At 46.4% G+C, this 23,342-nt stretch overlaps 1 protein-coding gene across 4 annotated transcripts in view; it reads right to left on the reverse strand.

Annotated features, from left to right (window-relative positions):
* LOC111245820 (zinc finger protein 395-like) overlaps window positions 1-23,342 on the reverse strand; it is a 139,529-nt gene that overhangs the window by 63,630 nt on the left and 52,557 nt on the right. For all 4 annotated transcript variants that reach the window (XM_086979803.1, XM_086979805.1, XM_022794664.2 and 1 more), the window contains one exon: window positions 22,015-22,157. In XM_086979803.1, the coding sequence (XP_086835929.1) occupies window positions 22,015-22,157 (143 nt within the window). The remainder of the gene's footprint in view (window positions 1-22,014; window positions 22,158-23,342) is intronic.

Below are 23,342 nucleotides of genomic sequence, written 5' to 3' on the forward strand. Positions count from 1 at the left end.
TTTTTTTATTTTCGTATAGCTTTTCAAACTATATCAGTATCAAATTTAACTGATTTTCGTTGAGAAGACAGTATACTCCGTAGCTCAAACATTACTCTAATTATCACTTGTGATAGTCCATTGTTTAAACAGGGCGTCTATCCCAATTTTCTGTGATTGCTACCGTTAACTACTAACGTCTAGCTGCCGCCCGAATTGTCGTACTAACAAAAGCTCTTACCTGTAGATTCTAAAGGCATTTTTAAACAAGGACGCTTTTATTCTGATCTCACTCTTCTGTGTTATTCTGCTTATTTAAGCCTATGCTGCTTCGACCCGCACCGGTCGGCTGAACTCGATAGCGTCGTTTGTCCTATCCTAATATCGAACTGTACCTGTCTCGTGTGGGCTTCTGCAAGTTTCCTTAGCAACCACACTTCGTTTACGGAACCTATAATTCGATATAACGTGCAAAGTCGCTGGACGGTCACCTTTCTGTTCCAACTAACCTAGAATAAGCCTTACTGATTACATACTGAAAGTCTACTGTACAGGAGTAGACTTTTAAGCCAATCTGGTGTTTTACTCCTGAAATACAGGAAAGGTTGAACCAAGTATCGGGGGCAGCTTACATAGCGGGTAGCCGGAAAAATCCGAGAGAAAGAGACGCTGGCGACAGCACGTCTAGAGGCTGTTTTGCCCCATATGGGGTGTTCGTCTAGCTGCTTAGATAACTGTGTGCCGTTGCGTGTGCGCCATATTCTGCTTGGTAAAAGAAAAACGGGAAAGGAGACCACCCAGTCTGCCAGAAAGAGCTTTATTTGTGGAAAGAGCCACCAGCCTGCTGATGGGCAAACGATGGCGCCGGGGTAGCGTCAGTGGCCGCTGCCGTGCCAGCGACAGCGGGATCGTTCTGAGGGTAAGAGAGGTTGCTCGCCCCTCCTCAAACACTCGCCATCTACGACGACGAAGGCTACAATGTATCCAGACTGTGATGCACCAACGTTTCGTTACATTGCGGCCGAGTGGCAAGCGAGGACAGGCGGCTTGGGAACAGATTAGGGGCATCGTGCGGCAATGTGCTGCTGCTGGGAAAGGGACCGTTGCCGTTGACTGTTGGCTAGCTGGAAGGATGCGGACTTAACTGCCGATGACGGGGATAGCCTTGTGCCGATAACGGCGGTCTTCTCACTCCAGTTATTCCTCTCTTTCTGAAGGCCTCTCTCCCTTTTTCATCCACTACTCGAAAGAGAGGCAAAGACGAATGGAGAAAAAGCCGATGCGTGTTCCAATGTCGTGCTGGTTTAAGCAAACTAGCGATCTTATTTAAGCTAGCGTTCGTCACTGGCTACTCGGCTGCAGGATACTAGCCATCACGTTCTATTTGTGCGTCCTAAGCCTGTGTGAGGCCAGTGCCAAGGAGCGAAAGAGAGGACGTGCCAGTGGCAGGCGGCCTTCCTCCGAAAAAAGTCCCACGTGACCACGTGTCGCTGCCGTCGAGCGGGCGTGACCCCCAGCATGTAAGCTCGCAAAGGGGTCTCCAAAGACCCGCCGCTAGTTACCCGATCCCCCAAGACACCCTATACTGTCGCAGGCTGGGCCACGCTGCTCGTCTAGTCAGTGGAAGCACACTTGGGCCTCTCGATGGCTTAACTGCTCGAAAGGCCCATTTTGCTTAAAAGGGTCTTCTGTCAAAAGGATTACCGTCTATGCAGAATTCTACGACACGTTGCTCCTTGAGACGCTGCTCAGTAAACTTCCAATGCTACTACGTGAATAAACAACTGTCATCGTAATAGTACTTAGAAGGAGTTGTTTGGAACTCCTTCGCAGCAGCCTTCGTAACAGCAGCGCCAGAACAAGAATGCAGTAATTAAGAGAATTTAAGGGAGGGATAACCTTTACCCTTGTTCCTCACCGTCTGCAGTATATAATGAAATCATCAGAACTGTGTAAATACAGTACAGTTGGTTAGCTATACTATGAGATGCTATGGCTCAAGTAGTTGTTAAGATGGTGAAATCAAGTTGACTCTTTCAAATAGGAGTTAATTTGACTATCTCCTGCAATTATTTTCTGTCACGACCGGAATCAGCTTCAATATATATATAAATATAAATATATATATTATGTAAATGGGTAAAGAGATAAAAGGGTATTAACCTTTACTCGGCGAGCAGTCTTTTATTCGGTAATGAGCGTACATGATTGTGTGCAAAATAAGGCGAATATGGCATTGCCAATACCCCTAACCTTAACTCCATGGCCTGTCTTAGCTAGGCATTAATGACACGTTTAATGGGACTCTGTTTAAAATCACTTGCTACTTCTACAATATCAATAACATACTATTGACATACGGTGTGAGCTGCCTAGTTACGGATGGGGCAATGGGGTGAGGAAATTCAAACGAGCTAGCTAGTCAACGCTAGCCAGTCAAACAAACATAGACAAACGCAGCCCAGAATAAGGCTACTATAGTATACCAATTGATTTTACGACCAATTTATTGATGAGAAGCCCTCCAAACTTATTCCGTCCTGCTAAGCTGAGTTTGCGTTAGGCGTATTTTACTATGTAGTACTAGCAAAGTCCAGCTCGCGGCACACCGTACCAACCTGGATCGCCGAGTAGTTTGCTGACCTCCCATTTGCCTGGCAGTGTCTTCCATTGCATGAGCTGTCTCCTTTTGCAACAGTCAGCCCTAAGGACACCTCGACTTGATGTTGTACACGTTGAACAAGAAAAGGAATGAAGCATAAGGAGGGGGCAGCTGACCAGTTGAGCCGAAGACTAACTAAATCGATTCGTTATATATAACAGACGGCAGTCACTGCAGTATATGCTAGTATCTGCTGCTGCAACACTCGTATCACTGCGATCATAATGATCTTGATACCGATGACGAGGCAAACACGTTTAACAGGGAGCTGTTGTCACTTCGGTCCGTTTTCCATTGATACCCCACTGAGATCGGCGTGGGTCAGTTTGTGCATTACCACTCCAAACATTGATCAGGTCGCTGCATTTGGCTTTGACTCTTAATATGGCTACCACTTCTATATGTACCATCTCTGCCTATCTCAGTATTGGTACTACTCCTCGACACTTTGTAATCTTTGTTTTCCATTAAGGTGTCCAATGGAGACCAAGCAACAGGCAACGAATTGTCTGCAACCCCCGTCAGAGGTTCTCGCGACAGTTCTAACAACAGAACCTGAACGGCACACTCGTGTGCGGAGACGCTGGATATCAATCTACCTTTTACTATTGTTGTCGTTATCTTCGCCGTAATTCAACGATTATTACAGTAATTCTACTCAAAAGAGAAACGCACTGCTATACACCATCGGTGTCAGTGTCGCCCGTGGACCCAGCTGTACTGGATTTGGGTTCTGTATCTCTTCAAATATGTCAACCGCAAATAGAAATGCATCCGGGCAACTAGTTATCATTGGATTAGCCATCTAGACTGCGGTTTATACTATTCGATTTTAAGCCAACGGCAAAAGTGTGTCAAGGTCGGAGAAAGGTTCCACTCGACACTCTGCAAATATTTCTGTGTCTGTTAATATCACAAAAACGTCTGTTCTTATTAGTATAAACGGTGAAGACACATTAGATGGAGCGTCTCCGGCACCGAGAAGCCGTTGGAGTACATTTGGCGTTAGTATTCCATTGATGATACGAATGGAGAAGAACCGACGCCTCTAAATCATCTACGGCGCCACCCTATCGCTTAGACCAGCGTCGAATTCGCTTCCAAAGCGCCTACATTTGTTATCCAATTCAATGTTCATACTGGCCTTCGTCGCAGCTGCAAGTATGTGTTTGTCCTAAGTCGGACAGCATGAAATTTCTACTGGTCAGAACCGGGACATTCGCATTAGAAGCGTGGCCTTCAGGCACACGAAGGCACAATTCCCAGCCGTCGTACGGCGTCGAACTCGTTCTCTTCCGTTAGCATTGGCTTTGTATAATCGCCACGCGCAAGAGTAGACCACAAAGTCTAGTTTGGTTGGTTCAGTGGACTGTTGTTGATCGTACACAGACTTTCTAACTGAAAGTCATCAGATCTACGTGAGCCGACTTGGAGACTAACTCAGAGATAAGAGCTGAGTAGACAGGAAGTTGTACGCCTGCGGCTTCGAGAACTATTGTTGTTGTGGTAGACTTTCAAGACATATGAAAACCACTCTAACAGGCTCTATTTCTACGACCGGGGCAGCCGAAAGACCAGGCCTCCGCAGTGGCGGGTGCTATCTATCTATTTATTTATACATCATCTATAGTTGTTTCTGTTCTGTCGACGAAAAAAATCGCAATTTGTTGGTAAGGAACAGCTTATGAACCACCCAGATATTGACATCACTATATAATATATAGGGCAACATTCTCTAATTAATTGTAAACCAATTTCAAACGAAATTTTAAAAGCGTGTAATGTATAATTTATTAAAAAAAAACGCTCACTAGGTACATCTACTTGATAAAATTTTCGAAAGGCTGTAACAACTGAGTTTTGCCTATAGTGTTTAAATAATTCATTTTTTCGATTTGCACGGTTTGTCTGAATATCCAATATCTAGACCCGCTCATAAGGCATATGTAGGTATAAATCCTATTACGAACAAATTTTCACCTTGAAGGGCCAAGGCCAATTGACATAGGATTTTACTCTGTTTTGCATAACCGTCAGAGGCATCTTTGCTCTATAAAAATCAATAGTAGTAACGTTATTAGATTCGTTTGCACCCCTGAGCGCAATTGCTTCCTCGGACAGAGTGTAATTTCCCGGTAACGACTCTCACCTCGACTCGAGCCTCCAGCTTCACACTGGAGTACGGTGAATTTATGACATACGAGTACCCGTGTCCGCTTGCTGTTTGGCCTATTTGACCCCTATCAATTTACTGGAATCAATGAATACCTTCAGTTTGTAAAAATGACACAAATAGTTACAGCAATAAGGGCCATGACAAGTATTCAAAAGCATCAAAAATTATGGTATAATTATCTACTTCGGTCTTTGTAAAGATAAAAGTTGGGTATCTGATGATCATCATCATAAGAATAAAGTTGCTCGAAAATAACTGACTCTACTACCTACCACGTAAGGGCGACCCAAGGCTGAAATCAAAGTTCAGCTAACTTTGAAACCTAGAAGGTTAACTAGCCACCGATATAACTTTTCATGTACATATATTCAAGATATAACGTAAATCATGGTTCTTTGATAACTGCAACGCCGATATTGTCCATCTTTGAGGTGCAATCTATGGCATCAAGAATATTAGCTGGTGCGTTCCTTAATCACCCAGACCAGATCAAAGCTTATGGACCGGCTGTTTTCAGATGAAAGGGAGAGAGAAAAAAATAGAACTTCTGGGCATTTGAGATACGCATGTGTGTGTCTCTGTTGCTTCTGCAAGCTATTTGGGTAATGCACTCGCCAGCTGACCAGCCTGGCCTAGGACAGCCACCGTTATGTAACAGCGTTCATCGCCCGTGGCGACAGGCCATCGTTTGGTGGATCGGTCGGTTGAATGAATTCCTTTCAACGTAAATCCTGCTATCGCCTTCATTCTTCAACCCCCCACCCCCCCTCCCCCATCCACCCCACTTGCATTTCTTTGTGCCGCGAAAACTGGAAGACAGCCTACTATAGGGTGTTTGCCTGCAAACGAATACCGTATGAGACTCTTTTATTACCCTGCGTCGCAAGGCGTTCACTTGACTTCACAAGAGACCAGGCCTAGCCACCCGAACCAGGCCCAAAGTGCTTAAGTCGATTCTACGCTCGGAAGCGAACTGACCGCGCCGGCCAGTTTCGCCTGCTCACGTTTGTTCCATTGCGTCTTTCACATCTTTATTTGACTACCCATACACGCACGGTGGCACAATGTGATACTCGGTTTGGCTCCTCGCGGCTTCACACCACCCCGTGTCCTATTCATATATCATATGCTGGTGGAAGTGGAAAGTGGAGAAGGCTCAGATAGACGGAGCGGCGAACAGCGGCACAATTAGACCCCTACGGCTACCCCCTAAAGCACTCCTTACCTCCATGTCCGCGTACTTACTTTCCTTTTTGAGCAATCACACTGTATGAGAAAGAAGATAGAATAGGATATGATAGGAAGAATCGGGGAATATGGAAGATGTGCAACTGCAATTGTATCTCAAGACGAACACAATTGACGGAGCAAGGGAGTGGCACTAATACACGTGGCTAACCACAGGCCGATTTCCTACCTTGATCTCATTTTGTTTTTTACTTTTCTTCTAGGCTAAATCCCTGCGCAACAGTAATCGGGACCCTTTGCAGTTTCGATCGGTCGGTCACGCCTCTTAGATGCTTCTTGCCGCAACTGCCGCTAAGGACCGCTGCAGCAGTGGTTGTACTTGTTATTAACTGAACTGCTCGTAGCAACAGCAGCAGGATCCGGTGAGCGTCAGAGACAAGTGAACCGTTGTCCTGATCTATATCTAAGTGAATGGGTGTGGGGGGTCGCTGTATCAAGGGACGGGCTCGACTGCGAGTTCAATCGACGAGATGTGATCTGGTCAACTAAATTGACTTCTATCGTCAGCTTGTTAGGCCGACAATTTACTTTACGTTGAGTCTATAATTATTATTGCTTAAGTACTTACTTTTGTCACGTTTCTTTCCCAGTAGGGCAAAGTAGTCAACCGTTTTTGTTCTTCTGGGACGAGATAAGTGTATTATCCCTATTATTTTCGTGTTATGCCTTTACATGCGCTGAAACGCTCTTTTTTCTTTTATAGCAATATCATATCGAGCTTAGATACTGTTACTCTATACCTTACCGATAGTGGTACCTAGAGTTGGTTACGTTTCATCACATACGACTTCAATAGGCTTCGCCGTCTACACCCCTTTGCTGCATACTGATCATAGTTAGTAATATTGTCCCTCTTGCTATTTTTTTTTGTCTCAACTTGAGATAGCATTCAATAGACTTTCACACTGGGCGCAAATTTGACGGCTCCCAGGTCGACTGATGCTTGCGACATTGCCGACAACAGCGACAGGACCATCAAAAACAACAACAACAGTAATAATTCAACCGCCTAAAAGATTCATCCTGCTTTCCCCCCTTTTCGATGACCCCCTTCCGATGGGTCCAGACAAACGGATCAGACTGGGGTTACTCAAAAGCGCAACAGTAATTTGCGTATCGCTCGTCTAAACGCACTAATACATGCTGTTAATACTTGAATGATGCATTGTCCGGGGCGTAGCCTGATATCACTTGAGTAAAAACAGGAGTAAAAAAGTAAGTTTACTCCTGTTTTTACTCTTGCGCTCCACAGTCTTTCGCAAGCGGTGACACTATATTATGGGTCCAGCTGCTTTCTTCAGAGCCTTCTAGATATAGCACGTCTAAGCTGAACGTGCGATATATACATTTACATTTTTCTCCATTATTCCAATGTAACAAGAGGAAAGAAGGAAAACTATATGCCCGCTGGATCCCCTACGAAGTTCTAGCTGCACGTAATTGCGAGTTAATGTAGAGTAGCACTCTGGCTTTGGTTGTTGATGGGTGATTCCTGCATTTGTATCTATAGCGACGGTGTTTAGGCCGTCCTATAATGAGCGTGCCCGTAAACTAAGCGTTTAATTTTCGTTTTATCTGCGTTTGACTTTCAGTTTGTTTATTGTTGACTGTTGTTCTAACCAGAGGCAGAAAACAAGTTTAACAGAAATAAGGTGCCGAGTAAACAGCCGCTCTTGTGTCAGGTTCAAGAGGCGTCGGTTATGTTACACAAAGAGGTATTCGTGAAACTAACACTTCCCTCGAAATCAGCGAACGCTGGGATCTCGCCCAGCGACAACGATTCAGCTATACTGTTTCCAACGCCGTATCCATTCATTCTGGGGCCATTCAACACTTGGCGTGGGGACGCATCAGACGTAAGTTACGAAGACTGCGCACAAGTTACAATGTGCGACCGGCCTTACATGAAATAACGTGTTGATTACTGGCAAAACAGGAGCAAAGATATTGCTGGCACAGCTTTTCCAAGTGTAAGCTCGAGTAACAGCAACGGAATCGTCTATTCTGGCCTTCGTCCGTTCGTACGACTAAATGTAGCCTACGCATGGATACTATTGTTGTCCATGCATAGGTTACCTTGAACTACGATGCTGTCTTTATCGGGTTTTATTATGACATGGCAGTGTGCGATGTGATCGCACTTGTGGTCATTGTGGTTGGCCTAAATAGCAACAAGGGGTTTACTGTTGTCAGGAGCTTCCTCAGAGTACTCTATAAGGGGCAGGAGGCAGTCCCCACAGGTAGGGGTGGTGCGATATGGTTCATGATATGATTTGGATAGCTAAATCGAGTTGCTGGTAGCAGTGACCAGGCCGGAGTCTATTCAGGCCTTTAAGCCCATAGCAACAATAGAAACAGCCAAGCTAGTGCTGACCGTAGAAAAGGTGATACGCCCGCTATGGCCACATTAATCAATATGAACTCTCTCCGACGTTTCTGACGAAGCGATAGCACGCGGTCCCTCACCGAATGCAGCTAACTGCTACACAAGAACTGTCGACGGTCGACGCAGTAACGCCGACCGCCGTTGCTCGTGATTGACGGACGGTATATCTGCGGTAACGGGATAAAGGACGACGAAGACTAATCCTACAGATATGTCATTGGGTTTGGACGTGTACCTAATATTGAGTTTACATTGCCACTTGGGATTACAGGTTCGCCGGAGCGATGACTGTGCGAAGATTACTTGCGGAGCAGAAGGCTTGACGACAACTACATTAGTACGACATCAATAATTGGTGAGTATGGTCCGACTTGAGCCTTGACTTTGCTTTCCTAAGATAGATTGACAAAGTCACGCCTGAATGGGCGGCCTAGCTGAAATATGCAATAAAAAATATATGGACGCCGATTTATTTCAAAATTGTCATCTAAGATATCTGATGCTGCTTACCAATAGAACATAACTTGGTCGAATTAACTTGCTTAATTTGGCTTTTGGGCTTCTTCTGTTCGACAGGGTACACTCCGACAATTCATATTAAGATGATGCACCTACCAACTGTGGCCAAAGAAGGCTAAAAATTATATATATATATATATATATATATATATATATATAGCTTCTCTTCGACCTATACTTGCTGCTACTAGGTATCATACGAGCGCTTTCTGATTGGCCTTTTACTGGTCATTCCCATCGACCGTCGTTTGTTTTCAGCCGTAGGCGTAAGCAAGCAATAATTTCAGCGATAACCCCAATTTATGCTTCGTAGAGAAACCGAATGACTACCTATTTTACTCACTTTTTTATTATTCCCATAACGCGCATCTTTCGATCGAGCTGGCAGACCGGAACTCCGTCGCCGGACCAATTTACCCACACAGGCTTTTCCCGCAACGGTCGCCTTCTAATGCGTGGACCAGCTTGCCAGTCTCATCTAACACATTTCCAGCACCAGAGCAACCATAAATGCGACTTGCTACCATGATTTTATTCGTGGCCAGCCTTCGTCCAAAATCCCTCGAATGCCCCTGCCCGGGCAGCCTATCTTCCCCAATCGCTTTCCTTTGCCCTTCCATTTTAAGTGGCCTCGACGCAGGTAATCTTAATCGAATCCACCGTCCCTGTCAGACTTTCATGATCATCGCCCAGCCAAGGCCATTAAAGACAAGTTTCCGTAAGCCATACAAAGCCATACAAACTTTTCAACTCTGAGTAGAGAACGCACGTTAAAAAACCACTGTTTTCAAGGTTTACGATGCGCTTGGTTCTTTTTTCGCATAGAGCTCCAAGTGTACGAGATGAGCTGGGCCAAGCCAATGGGTAGGCGACCGGCTCCATTGCCTTTAACTGCCAACAGTCCTCGTATGTAGAATCTGCCAACAGAGCCCCGCTAATACCCCGTGCACAGCATGCATCTGTTGATGCTGTATATCAGCGTGTTGATCCATTTGTAAGTCCTTCTCTGTCTATATGACTGTCTCCCTGTACGACTGTGTGCCTACTCCTTACCCCCAATTCCCTGTGACTCTCCTTTTAATCTCCCAACGATCGGAAACCAACGGCAACCGAGCGTCAATTGCGGGAGCCAGCGCGTCTCCGACCAGCCCTCTCCTAATTGCTGTGGCCCTTTCCCTCGAATTTCACCTTAGCTGAGTGTTGGCCGATAGAGCGCGCCGCTGCTGCTTTGGCTTGTACTGCGATCTTGTCGGCGGTGGCGGCGTCGGCGGCGGCAGCAGCAGCAGCCGCTGCTACCCTAGCTGCAGCTGCTTGCCGCCGACGCACCGGTCAGCGGACCGGTTAGTCGTCCTAGGCGCGTTCTACTTCCTGCTCACACTCTTTATCCTCCTGGTTTCTATTTGAGCCGCCTTTGTCCTTTTTTCAGGGCCGTCCCAACCAGGCGCCCTTGACCCTGTATGTGTAGATTCTAACCCTCCTTTTGCTACCCTTCCCGTTTTTCTGTATTTAAAGAAGTGCCAATCCAGTTCCTTATACAAGACCTTGGCGTGCTGCTGAACATCCACAATACGGGTACAACCCGGTTCCTGTAAGAAATTCGTTTCTTTCCCTTCCTCGCCATCCTGTTTAAGCTGAAGTTGGCAATGTGCGTGTGTATGGGTGCGAATGTAAGCGCTGGCCGCGCTTCCAAGCAGGTTTTCCACTTCCTATAATTCGCTAAGCTCGAAGAAAAAATTGCACGGACTCTCCTTCAAAGGCTACGTCGCATCCTACCCTCTCCCCCGGCCAGACAGCAAACCTGCATAAACATGTTATTTCACTCTTCGTTTTTCTTTCTTTTTCTCTTTTTCCCTTTAACTGGAACCGTGGCGCCGTCTTAGCACGGCAGCTGTTTCGCCAGTCGACAATCGGCGGCTAACGGCCAGCAGCCATGCGCTGTCCTGCTGGGGTCTCGGCCGTTAGTTATGCAACGGGAGGGAGGATGAGCGAAAAAGAAGGGCCTAGGACGAATGACGTAGTTCTAAAGCGGGGAAATGGCAATGGCGGCCGCAGCAGCGGGAGCCTACGAAGCAGCAGTTGAAAAAAAATGAGCACAGTTCCAACAGAGTCGAACCAAGAGGTGAGCAGTATTTAGCTAAGAGATAGTCAGCATTGTTGACACAAAAAGACGCACAATACTCTAACCAGCCAGAGTTCAGCTACAGCCGCCTGCTAATGTCTGGCGAGCTGATTCGGTGGGTATTTGACTGACATCCATCCATCTGCTCATAGGTTCGGCGGAATTCAGTGCCAATTTAGAGTATAAAACCATTGGGTCGTGTCTGTTGATTAGGTAACGAATGGCCGCTAACCTTAGCGAGTTAGTAGCGAGAAATGCTGAGTTTCCATCGTTGATTTGCTCGTCCCCTTCTGTATGTTACCTAATTGAAGTGACCATCGAGGCACCAAAGGTGGTATCAGACATCAGATAACCTCCGCAGGCTAGTCCGAGTTGATGGGGACTGCTAGTCTATTTAAGCCGGTAGTGCTATACTTTCACCTTCACCTGCTACCAGGGCGGCAAGATCGACATTCGCAAGATTGTTCGACTTAATATGATGTGGTAATTCATGGCCGTTGGCTGCTACGTAGGTGATTTAGGTGGTTTAGGCCCGTCCTCGTAATAGAAGCCAGCCGTCTGTTGGAATTCCTAACGGCGATACCTGACGTAAAACTCGAAACAGAGAGGGTACGGATTCAACAATGGGTCTTAGGCCTTCCATTGCTACCATTGCTGCCTCAATAAACAGTGGTGGCTGACACGGAAACCACCACGTACGCTATCGTCTTGGCCTCCTGTCATTGTATTGGTACGCACAACTGCTGAATCTAGGACGAATACGACCGCAGATGAACCTATGCCACAGAGTAGCATAGGTTAGCCTGGTATAACCTGCCGGCCTATATGTATGAGCGGCCGAGTATGAGCAGCAGCTACAATAAGAGAAATAGCACACTAGAGAAAAAGGAGTTTATTATTAGAAAAAAAAAAAGCCTGTAAAAAATGTTCCGGCAAAAGGCCAACAGAAAACAAGTGCTTGGACGAACTGAGGAGCGGGCAGAGAGTGGGAAAAAAGGAGAACATAAAAGAAAAAATGATGTTGAAAAATACAATTTAATAAACCGCATTGGTAGACAGATACGAAGTATCAAAAAAGGTAAATAACGTCAAGTGCGTGTAACAACAACAAACTAACGAAGTATCAAAAAAGGTAAGTAACTTTTAAGAGCGTGTAACAACAACAAACTGATGTAAACTGTTATTCAAGTTCTGATTTGTAGTTGGTGACGGCTGCGCCTCTAATACCAACTTCTCTTGTGGCCATCATTAGTACGAAGTTGGCTTGTCTATGCCTAACTCCAGCGTTTGATTTTCACTTAATACTAGGCCAGCAAACATACAATATCTCGCAAAGATGCAAATATCTCGCTCGCCATTTAACGGAATAGATTAATTATTTAGGCTGCACTAAACCACCGTGTGTAACACAAACTTCAAAAAATGGCTGTGACTAAAGTAAAAATACTTTTCGGGTGAAGGAGAAAAATTGATGATCTGGTTTCACAATAAAGATAGGGCGAAGTCGGTCGCAGCGATACTGTCTTGATGGCGTGATGGCCTGTTGATTCTGGAAACACGCAGTAAATTGAAATCCGGACGTAGACATACGTCGTTTCGTACCGGGAGCCAGCCATGATCAAACGTCTAACGGCGATGCCGGACGTCGAACACAAAACACTTACCTTGGTTCGAGTCATACTAAACACCGTTTTTGACTAAAACAGCAAATAAAGCATTTTCGTGTGCGGATTCCCGCTTTGTGGGACCTTAACTATAGAATCGGAGGTAAAACGAAAAGGCCAGCAGAAGAAAAGCCCTTTCAGTAGCTTTTTACGCGGCCTCACTTACGCTAGGGCCATGACTGGATGGCTAACTCAGGCTGACCCACTCCTTAACATGGATACGCCATCTTACAAAGCCACCTCCACTGTGCGACGTAGCTCAGTTCCTGTCTTGAGTCATACACATTGCTCTAGTGAATAATCAATTGTATCATCGAGCTCTCATGCGTCTTATGTCTGTGAGTAGATATACCTAAGCCGAAGGTATAAGCCAGCTAGACTTCGAAATTCAGCAAGCTTATATATGTACGAGGGAAGATCATTCGTGTCCAACCAGTGAGGCTACAACCAACAATGTATTGAGCCGCCTTGTAATAAATGAGTAACCCAGATGTGTTTATACTAGTAAGAGTTTGCCAAAAAAAACAGTCGTTTTATTGCTTTCTCTCTCTTTCTATATAAACATTTGACAAATTGTGTGCTATTTGACTTACAATGCAGCTTTCGGAAGATGCCTTCATACGTACGTAGTAATAACAAAATTCATGCGTGTAACAGAAGAGCGATCCGTAAAATGATTGCGTATTGTTCTGACACTTTGTGGATGGACTTCGCACGAAAACGCTCGATGGCCAAGGCGTCCTTGAAATATCTGAGTGTATGAGATGCGGCATCTTGATTATAATTATTACCACCAGAATATGATGTCTTTGTCAGCTGTCGCTTTCTTTATGCCCTCATGTCTGTCCATAATAGTTTCTCTAGGAAGGTACGGAACACAAGTAGTGAAATTGACGCTAATGAATCTCATTAGTGAAGATAGCTATGAATGATACAGGCACGGCAAATTTGCTCGTCATTTAAAGCTGTGTCGAGGCGGTGTGGGGTAGAAGATAGTAGCGGTCTGTGAGGTTTCTATTAGGTAACAGTTCCTGTGTTTGAGACTGCTATTACTACTGCTTCTGTCATCACAGCTGTACCGCTGATTAATACAGACGACGACAACGGTGGTGGTGGAAAACAGACGAAGTCTCGGTCCATAAACTTGATTCGGTTTGTCACTGCATTATCTGTCCGAGTGAAAGACCGGATTGGATCACCATATTTACCTTGAGATGCGCTAACAATGGCGTAACTGCCTGACATTTGCTTGGCTTGCAAATATTGAAACGGACCGGGACTGCTTGCCTGATTTCCCGTTATGCCGTAAACGGTCTATTCTTGCTTTCATCTGTGCTGTGGTGAGTTTTGTAGTACTTGGCTGATGCGCCTCGCAGCAGCAGCAGCACTGGTGGCAGTGTAGCTAGATTTTGTCGTGCTACAACCTAAACCCCCGTGAACTTGTTTATCGTCATTTGTCAAACCTATATATCGTGTAATACATTGCTTTTAGGGATACGCACATTTACCTATTCCTGCTTACGCTTTCTGTTTACTTCTATACTATGTCCCTGAGACACAAGCAGGCAATGGGACAGACTTCAATACTTTACTTTATCTTGCAGCTCGCTTCCCAATAAAATAAAGTTTCTGTGTTTCGCTAAAATACACACTTCACAATAAAAGTGATGCTACGGCGTTCTGAAGAGAAAGCCGGGCTGTCGCAAGCCCTCGCAGTAGGACACATTCCGTTTAATTCAGGATAATTCCGTTGACTTACCGGTTAATCAAATCTTGGAAACTCTCAGGCTTGCAGTACCTGCTTCACCGAGGCCTCCCAGAAACTCTTTTTAGGCGGTTATACCGCATTTGCTGTCTTGGCTTGGCCAGCTGACCAGCTAGACAAGCTATTTCGTATAGCGGGCGTTCGTCCTTAGTTGTGCCACCGCCGAAGTCGTTGCCGCTACGGCAACCGGCGCCCGCGGAGCGAGAGGGAGGGTCGGAGGCCTGCTGACCTATATTTGGCGGCGAGGACTCGATCACTGGGGGACCCGACAAGGTTGAGAGGGTATTTTGAGACGGCTGGTTAGGGGTTACCTCGTAGGGCCGTTTCAGGCCAAAGAGAAGGGTAAAGCTGTCTCTCCCTCACTCAGTCCTTTACACCCCAACCATTGCAACCGCTGCCATCACCGACTTCGCTGTTACCGAACCCGCTGCTATTGCAAGCCCGCTTTAGTTATGTCTCTGTCTCACAGCTCTCTCCTCTTTTTCGAGGAACCACCATCTAGCCCGACTGAGCCATTCCCTCTTCCAGCTTCCTCCTACCGCTACGTCTGCTGCGGACGTCGGGGGTATGAGGTCTTCGAAGTGACCGAGGAAAGGTCTAGCAGAAGAAGGCCTTGAACAGCAGAAACAGCTGGAGAGGGCATCGCATTTCTGTGTTACACCGATAGCAGCTATTGCTGCTCGCGATGTCGTTGCTGCAGTGGCGGGGCGGCGGCGTCAATTGGTCTTGCTATTTCGAATCTTTTGAAGGAGAGACTGAGGAGCAAAGCTGTTCCAGCCTCATGCAGCTACAGCTGCTAAAGGTTAGTCGGTTCTCATGCTATAGCTGCCTAGCTAAAGAGCGATCGAGTCAGCCAGCTGCAGTGGTTTGCCGCTGCAGGTGCAGGATTCGGCCGCCTGAACAGCGGCCGCTTCCGCGGCGGCAGCCCCCTAGATGGCCTTGAAGGTACTCCCGCTCTTTCCGCTTGTGGAGCGTCTCAAGGACGAAGCCCCCAAGGTTGCAGAGTTTGCAGACCAATCCAACAAGCGAGTCTGGGCCACACGGCCGACACCCAGTACATTACTACACTGACATCTGCAGCCGCCGTCCACAAATGCCCTTGGTCAATATCATCCACGTTTCGAAGTTCGTACGCTGTCTGCAGCCGTGGATTTTTGATTGAGACACACCCGCTCAGTTATAACTTGCATTGTATATTTAATACACTCAGTAGGTAGCAGAAACTAGAAATATTTCTGCTATCTGTATTATTAGCTCAAACCCTCAGTGAAGCTCAAATCAATCTCTATAACATTGGACTACTACCATGCCACCCATTGTGGCAATTAGCCGCAGCTGCAAGAGAGAAGAAAATAAGTACTCGATACATCAATTTCGAGTTGACACAAGTAGACTCGAGTTACGTTAAAATATCTTATACATCAAGGGAGCTTCGTAGTTCACCTTCGGAGGCAACGAAGGATTTACTAGTAGCTGGTACTGCGACGTTACTTCTGGAGAGGGCGAAACCATAAGGGTTCTCAACCCTTAAGTGTCGATATTTGCTCGCGCATCATAAGATCAGGACACGAAAAGTACTCACGAAAATGCGAAATTTTCAATATAGCTACTTTCGTGAATCGTGCTGTAACTCGTTGCAAGGCGAAGTCGAGTTTTTTTTTTTTTTTAGCCGAAAGTTACGACAGTTGGCAGCTTGTCGTTCTTATCGTAGCAGTAATATTACAGACAGTGATCCCCATAAGCGTAGTCATAATCGCGTGATCCTTTGATAATAGAAGCACCCACCGAATCACGAACGAGTACACCTTTGTATCGTCGCTACCCGTCCTACTAATGATCACAATACTCAGTTCGATGTCATTGTTGCGCGATAACAATAAACGCGGACTGTGGCTGACGTTTTTGCTGCTTTTCGTTATTGCTAAACGTTCCAAGTTAATAATCAGAAACACCAAATTATAAAAGTTATATTCTAGTCTAAGTCATGTAGACATACAACTGGCCAAGACGCCTCGGGAAGTGCATCTTGTATAACTCTTTGAGAACCGAAATAAGTACCATTTTTGAGCTTCACTCAGTCCCATTGCAAACTTACGTCAGCGCACCGATCTCAATAGCTTTTCTAGTGCAATATTCCAACCAGAATGGATACCTACTCAATAATATGACTCAATCCTATGTCTGAGCTGAATTTTGTCTTTCTTGTTCTTTCGAATTAACTGTCAATCGCACAGCTCAAGCTCATCATCACTACTAATTACCACGACAACAAGTATTCATTTTCAAACTACATTTATTTATGATTCCTTGTCCTGAAAGCTGCTTCTGCCATGAACGAAGTTGCTATTTTCATATCTCACGTCTTAGCTTCCTCGACGTCACCGCGCCCACCGCTTTAGCCGTCCCTCGTGCGCGCATGTCTTCTATTTCACGTGACCTGTGCCGCGTCGTCAGGGGGTCCCCCGTCCTCAGCGGTTCTTCTGTCTGCATCTCTTTCTCCCTAATAGAACTATCCGCAACGAATCGGAGGACACTCTTTCTAATAGAGTGCGCTTATACTAATATTAGCATTACTAAAACTACATAAGCTGGAGCTAACTCGAAACTAAATGCTTGCTCGACCAGAGCACCACTACCAGCAGCGGCTATTTACTTACACCTCCTACTCTAACGCTGTTAGTTGACGCTGTTTGTTAACAAGTATCCGCTAGCCTTCAGTAGAAACAATGAATAGCAAGAAGGAGGCGCAAACTGCGTAATAGAACGAAGTGAGAGGGTGAATGGGGGTAGACAGGAGGATCGGACTTCCCCGGACCTAGTGGCCCAATGCCCCACTGATGTCATGTCAGCCAGAGCTGGCCTCAGGAAAGCTAACGCAAAGCACGGCAGACTCTCCGAGAGAGAGGTCTTTGCCCCAGCCCCGTACGGCCGCAGCCGTGTCTTCCCTCTCCGATTTACTCCAGCCAGCGGACGTCGTTGTCGTCGCCCTCTCGGACGCAGGGTGCAGGTAGTAGAGCGGAAGAGTCTGCACGCACGACTCGCGGAGTGGGAGGTATTATCACAAACTCCGATGGGCTGACTGGTTGCCCCGGCTTCGACTGTGAGGGCAGCAGGAGGGGTACCGGCGCCAGCGAGCAGTGAAGAAGAGGCATCAGCCAGTAAAGTTTCCCTGCCAGTTTCCCAACAGTCCTTGCCTGCTCGGTCTTAGTGCCTGCCTGTCTGCTTCCCCCTATTTTCCTACCTACCGTAGTGCGTGAGCGGAAGGCCATGACCTAGTTCGGCCGCTGCCGCCCGCCACAGCCACCGAGTGGGCAACCGGCCGCCTATCTCACTCACTCACTCACTCGCTCGCTCGCTCATTCATTCGTTTCGCGTGCCTGTACACTGCTCACTGCATCCCGGAGGAAGTAACCCTCTCCCAGACACGGCTCTCCACTTCCACAAAGAGTACAACGAGTCTGGGGCGTATGTGTGTATGTATGTATTTGTCAGTGTGTCTTGCCAGAAAGTGAGCGGCAGCGCCGATTTTGGCGTCCGTGAACGCTTCAGGTGCTGGTATCGCCGCGGCACTACCCACAGCAGTTCAAAGAGTGCACACGACATGTAGCTAAATCGAAAACCCGAAAGTCAGTTGAAAGCCAGCAGCAATAGAAGAGGGAATTCTGAAAGCAGACAAGTGGAGAAGGAACGGTTGGCCCAGTGGGGAGATGGAATAACGGAAACCTGAAGCGGAGTACCGAAACGGATGGCCTGACACAGCGTAACCAAGGCCAAGCCAACAAGGCTCGTTTTACTGCGTGTCTGTTAGTCGAAAACGCCGAAAAACGTCTCGCTGCCCCGCACCTACGGAGCGTCTTTCGCTTAACCGCACGAGGCCAAGCAAAAGCTTTCGACCATTCGTTGCTGAGAGCGTAGCAGACAAAGCTGAGTCTGCTTGATGGGATAAACAATACAAAACAGCACAACGAGATCGAAAAAATAGAAACGGAGGCGTTTCCCTGCGTATGTCCAGGTCCGAAAAGAGCCAAGGACATGGGGCGTTGTAAGGTTGGTTGATAAGAACAACCGTCTTGTCGACACTGTCGATCGTAGACCAGAACAGCAGGCGCAACAACATTGAATGAAAGGCATAAAGATTTAATAAAATCTTTTTTTCGCTTTTAATAAAAAGCGAAGACCAGGAGCCTCAATATATTGTTGCACGAATTCTCAAAGGTGAACTCCAAGGTCAAACTGTTATCATTTCAAAAACAATTAAAATTGGCTTTATACAATTGAAAAGCTGACGACTATCAAAATATATGATTCTCAAAACAAGCACTAACATAATATCCTAATTTTTCACACAACAACGAACATACATTAGCTAGCTGTAGAAACATTATCATAGCAACAATACAGTCATACGAGAAGAATCTGTGAGTGAGTCTTCAAGATATGGAAAGCATTTTGTCGAATAGTAGCTACACGAACTGCTCATTGAAGCTAGCGAATAAACGGACCGTCCCGCTTTTTTTTCTGTCTGGCTCCCCAGCGCGTATGTCTGTTACCAGTTTCCCCATCTGAGCCAAGGTCAACTCACTAGCTGGTCGCAGTAACGGTAACGAGGGTAAAAGGACGGGCTGCTGAAATTGATGTATGCTACAGCAAAAACGCCGGACGGAACGGCCTCACGGCTATCACACGTTCCCTACGTTAATTCTGCTTCACACAGAGCAAGCCAGTTCTCAGCCAAAATGTAGATAGGGTGTGCGCGTATGAGGCTATTCGTCGTTTCGGCGGAGACAGGGAAGGGGTAAAGCGAACGGGGGCTTTGGTTCTCCGCACAAACACGTACGCTGTCGACTACTGCTCAGACTAGCGGCGAACTTCTCGCAGCGAACGACCGAGCTAACTGACTGCTGGGGTGCAGCATTATCTGCGACGTCTGGCAGTGACTGCTACTGGAGTTCTTGTCGGCCGCACTGCCCCTGTTGCAAGCTTGCCTGACGGAAGAGGGCCGGTCCCTTTAAATTCCTCGAGAGCAAACCCGCAACTCACCCAACCGAGCAAAACGCAAAACGAAACGCCGCTACCATATTTCCTAGAGTAGCTTTCTTCCTCAGGGGCTGTCGCTGCCGGTCGGCTTCTTTCCACTACGAACCTTGAAAGTCCTATATAACGATGATTGGGCCGGCGCCACTGCCGGTCCATTGAGGCTCAGAGGACCAATCTGTCTTCCAAAGACAGAAAGGCCTTCTATTCCCCGTTCTTGCAGAATACCATTTCTTTATGGGTTAGTTTCAAAGCACCGAGATGAGCGGAACGCACCGGAAAGCCGAATAGAGCGGTCCCACAAGCAGATACTCACACACACGGACACAAAAACGCACCATACACAGACGGTCAGAGCTAACCCCACAGTTAACAGTCCCATGAAACGCTGTGTGCTGTCAGGGTGGTGTGTATAGCACCAAAAGGCGGCGCCGGTCCTGGCTATGCTGATGGCAACCCACTTTACTGCCAACGAATTAGAGTCACAGAACGAACTAAACAGCGGTGACAGAGGCACCCGATTAGTAGCCACGGACTAACGTTTACTGAGTCACCCCTAAGTAGCCTCCCAAAGGCTGGTTATGAAGTTCCCATATACGACCCTTATTGTGCCAAAATATTCCCCTCCCACCATCAGCCAATAACTTTTACCGCGCTTAGAGACGAGTTACCGTTCGGGCAGCGGGCAGGATGCCAGTCTTAGAAAAACCTCAAGAGTTTGTTGGATGGGTGGTTGGATGGCATCCTGACAGTGTCAGGAAAAATTGGGGGTTAACGACGGAACACCTGCTGGTGGGGGGTAGGAGGCATAGTGAAAAAAACCGCGACCTAGAGAAGCTGACTATCGGAAGTGTGGTGGTCTAGGGCCTGAAGCCTCGGTTATAGAAGATTGAAGCACTGCCTAGGCTAGCCGCAGGCCAAGCTAGATAGGCTAGAAGGCCAACTGACCTAGTGGGTAAACATGTGCTGGTTCAAGCATACCGAAACAGATACATACAGGCAAAGAGGAGGTCAGAGGGAGATGCTTGGTTGAGAACAGCGGAGGAGGGACCCTTCATGGTGTAAGTAGAACATTAGCAGCACCAGCGTCGGCGGGTGGCAGCGTTGATCGCGACTAGTCAGCCACCGCACAGAGTCGGGCACACGAAGGCGTTTGTATATCGCGGCAGTGCTCGTTTCTACAGAAGCGCACTAGGGCATAAGGTTCGGGAGCAAAACAGAAGAAGCGAGAATGGCATGTACTTCTTTTAGGGACGATCCGTAGGCAGATTTTGCTCGGTCTATTCGATCGTTGGCTAGCTTCGACAAGTACAAGATGCTTACCAACGATTACGACGATGAGACGACAGAACTTTCTCTTCGCTCAAAGAAATCGTTGCAATTGCCATATTATACATGAAAGATCCCGAGAACGTCACACTGTCATAATGCAAACCATAAATAGGTCGTCCACGAGGACAAATCGTTCAGCAGTCATATCGTTGCAACTTTGGCTGGCTAATTGGCTAAGTGACGCCTCATAGTTGACGTCTGAAATGACAGCACTGAGATGAGACGAAAAAGGCAAAACGCGAAGAGGAGAGTATCGAAAACAAGACGAAACTGGTAGGACGATGATCAAATAAACGGCCTCAAGATACTACGCTGCCTCAAGAGCGCTCGCAGCTCTTGACGTATTAGGTATCTTATCCAAGGACGAGATCCTTGTTGCGCCAGGTACCCTTCAGCTTGGTACAAGGGTAACATGTAAAAATTGCAAGCCGAACGCTTCTGTATCCGCAATGATCCAGAGCAGTTTCCATTTCCTGTGACGTCCGCGTCAACATACCATGTTTTGAGAGCTGTATTGTTTTTTCCTAGAGATGGGCACGCAGGATATATGTTGTATAAAGTTCTTCGCCAAAAAGTTCCACTGCGTTATCCAGTTTATGAGGTCGTATGTCCGCGTGTATAAACATGTGTAAGTGCGTGTTAACTAGCGATATACATGGGTATATACATACATACACCCATATATGCTTATACACGCATAGAAGAAGAACTGCTACCGCACACTGAAGTCGCAAGCTAAGGCAGTTTTGAAAAAGCCCTTTGGATCGTGTTGGGTTCGCTTCTGAAACTTCCTTGCGTTGCTGGTTTGTGTATGTACGCAAACTAATTCCTATGTACATCGTAGCATGTAAGCCATGCATGAGGCATAGTTTGCAATGAACCTATACAATCAAATAACATTGATCCAATGCGCGCCCCCAGTAGACAGAAAAGATCGAAGGCCTTCCACGATGCCTGATGGAATAAAGATGCCAAGAACCTATTTAACACGGTTGAATGCTCGAAGCGAATATTCTTTTTCGGTAAATGGGCTTGTACTGTTAATATCTATCAGGCTCAAATTAGATGATCTAACAAAAAAAATAACTTGTGCTCTTGCCAAATAATAACCATTCACCATCTGCACTCACCAGAGTCGGATCCGGAAATGCGCGGGCTTTTCGGTGATACCGAAAGTCTCATAAGCACCATGGCGGCCATACAGTCGTCCATGGTATCGCTGCGAGAATCACTTGTATCCGACATTGAGGTGCGTCGTTTACGCGAGGACCATCTAAAAGAAACAAAAGCAAAAAAAAAAAACAAGATTATCGAATTTAAATAAATCAGAACTTAAGAAGAAATATGCATTCGTCGGATTATTTTAATTTCTTTTAGCTTTACCTTTAAATACTTCTAGCTTAATTAGCGATGTTATGGCCAAGTAGTAGTTTAACTCCAGTATCGATTTGCCAATAAAGATATATGTGCCTCTATGTAGAATAAAAGCATGCGCTTGTAGGTAGCGTTTACACCCCCATCGTTCGCAATCCTTTCAGTAGTTGAGGGCTTCCTAAAATCCCGGCACGAACTCACGAGAGTAAGCAGCCGGGAACTCCTATATAGACCAGAGCAGATTCGATCTTTCGATCTGTTCTATACGCTACGTACCTATTGACGAGCGGAAAATGTGCACGCTGGACACTCACCAACACGCAACGGAAACTCCATTAGCGATAGTAACCTGCAATGTAACAGCCTTGGCCGTACGGCATAGGTTTATTGAAGTGATCGACACCCGCAGACATTACTGTCTCACTTACGTGACTTAATGCGTCTTGCGGAAAGGTTATTGCAGGAAGCTGCATGCGGATTATTGTCGACCAGACTGGGTATACGGATAGCGAGGCGACCCGATTTCGCTTGCATTGGCTTCGTTAAGCTCTTGGAGATAATTATCTCGCCTAATTATCATCATCATCATCATCATCATCATGATTATTTATGAAGAACACCGAACTTGCATGAATAGAACCTGCTTACTGTAAAAGCAATTCTTTATTTTCATTATTGTATGTCCACCAGGCGTTTCCACCAGTTGCACCTTGATGTACTACCAACAAAAAGGCTTAGCAATTGGCGCCAAATTTGAAAATAACCTAGCAAACATTTGCCAGATATAAATTACCCTAAAAACACAGGGCCGTCATCTTTGTATCAGTAACATGTTAGTCATGAACAACTGTCAATTAAATCGCACTAAAATTTTAAAGTTCAATGGACGATTTCGTTTAATATTGAAAAACGCATCGATAGCAGCATGGTTCTTTCTACGGTGTTGAACACCAGTAGAGGCATCGAAGCACGCTTCAACAGGCCTTCTAACGAGCAGACGTTCTACGTGGCGGCGTGATGTGCTAACGCCGTTGTAGTCTGAATCGTAGTCCGCAAGGGGAAAGATCAACGCTTTGTCCATTAC

This window comes from Varroa destructor, unplaced genomic scaffold (genome assembly GCF_002443255.2).
Source record: "Varroa destructor unplaced genomic scaffold, Vdes_3.0 BEIS01000002.1, whole genome shotgun sequence".
NCBI lineage: Eukaryota > Metazoa > Arthropoda > Arachnida > Mesostigmata > Varroidae > Varroa > Varroa destructor.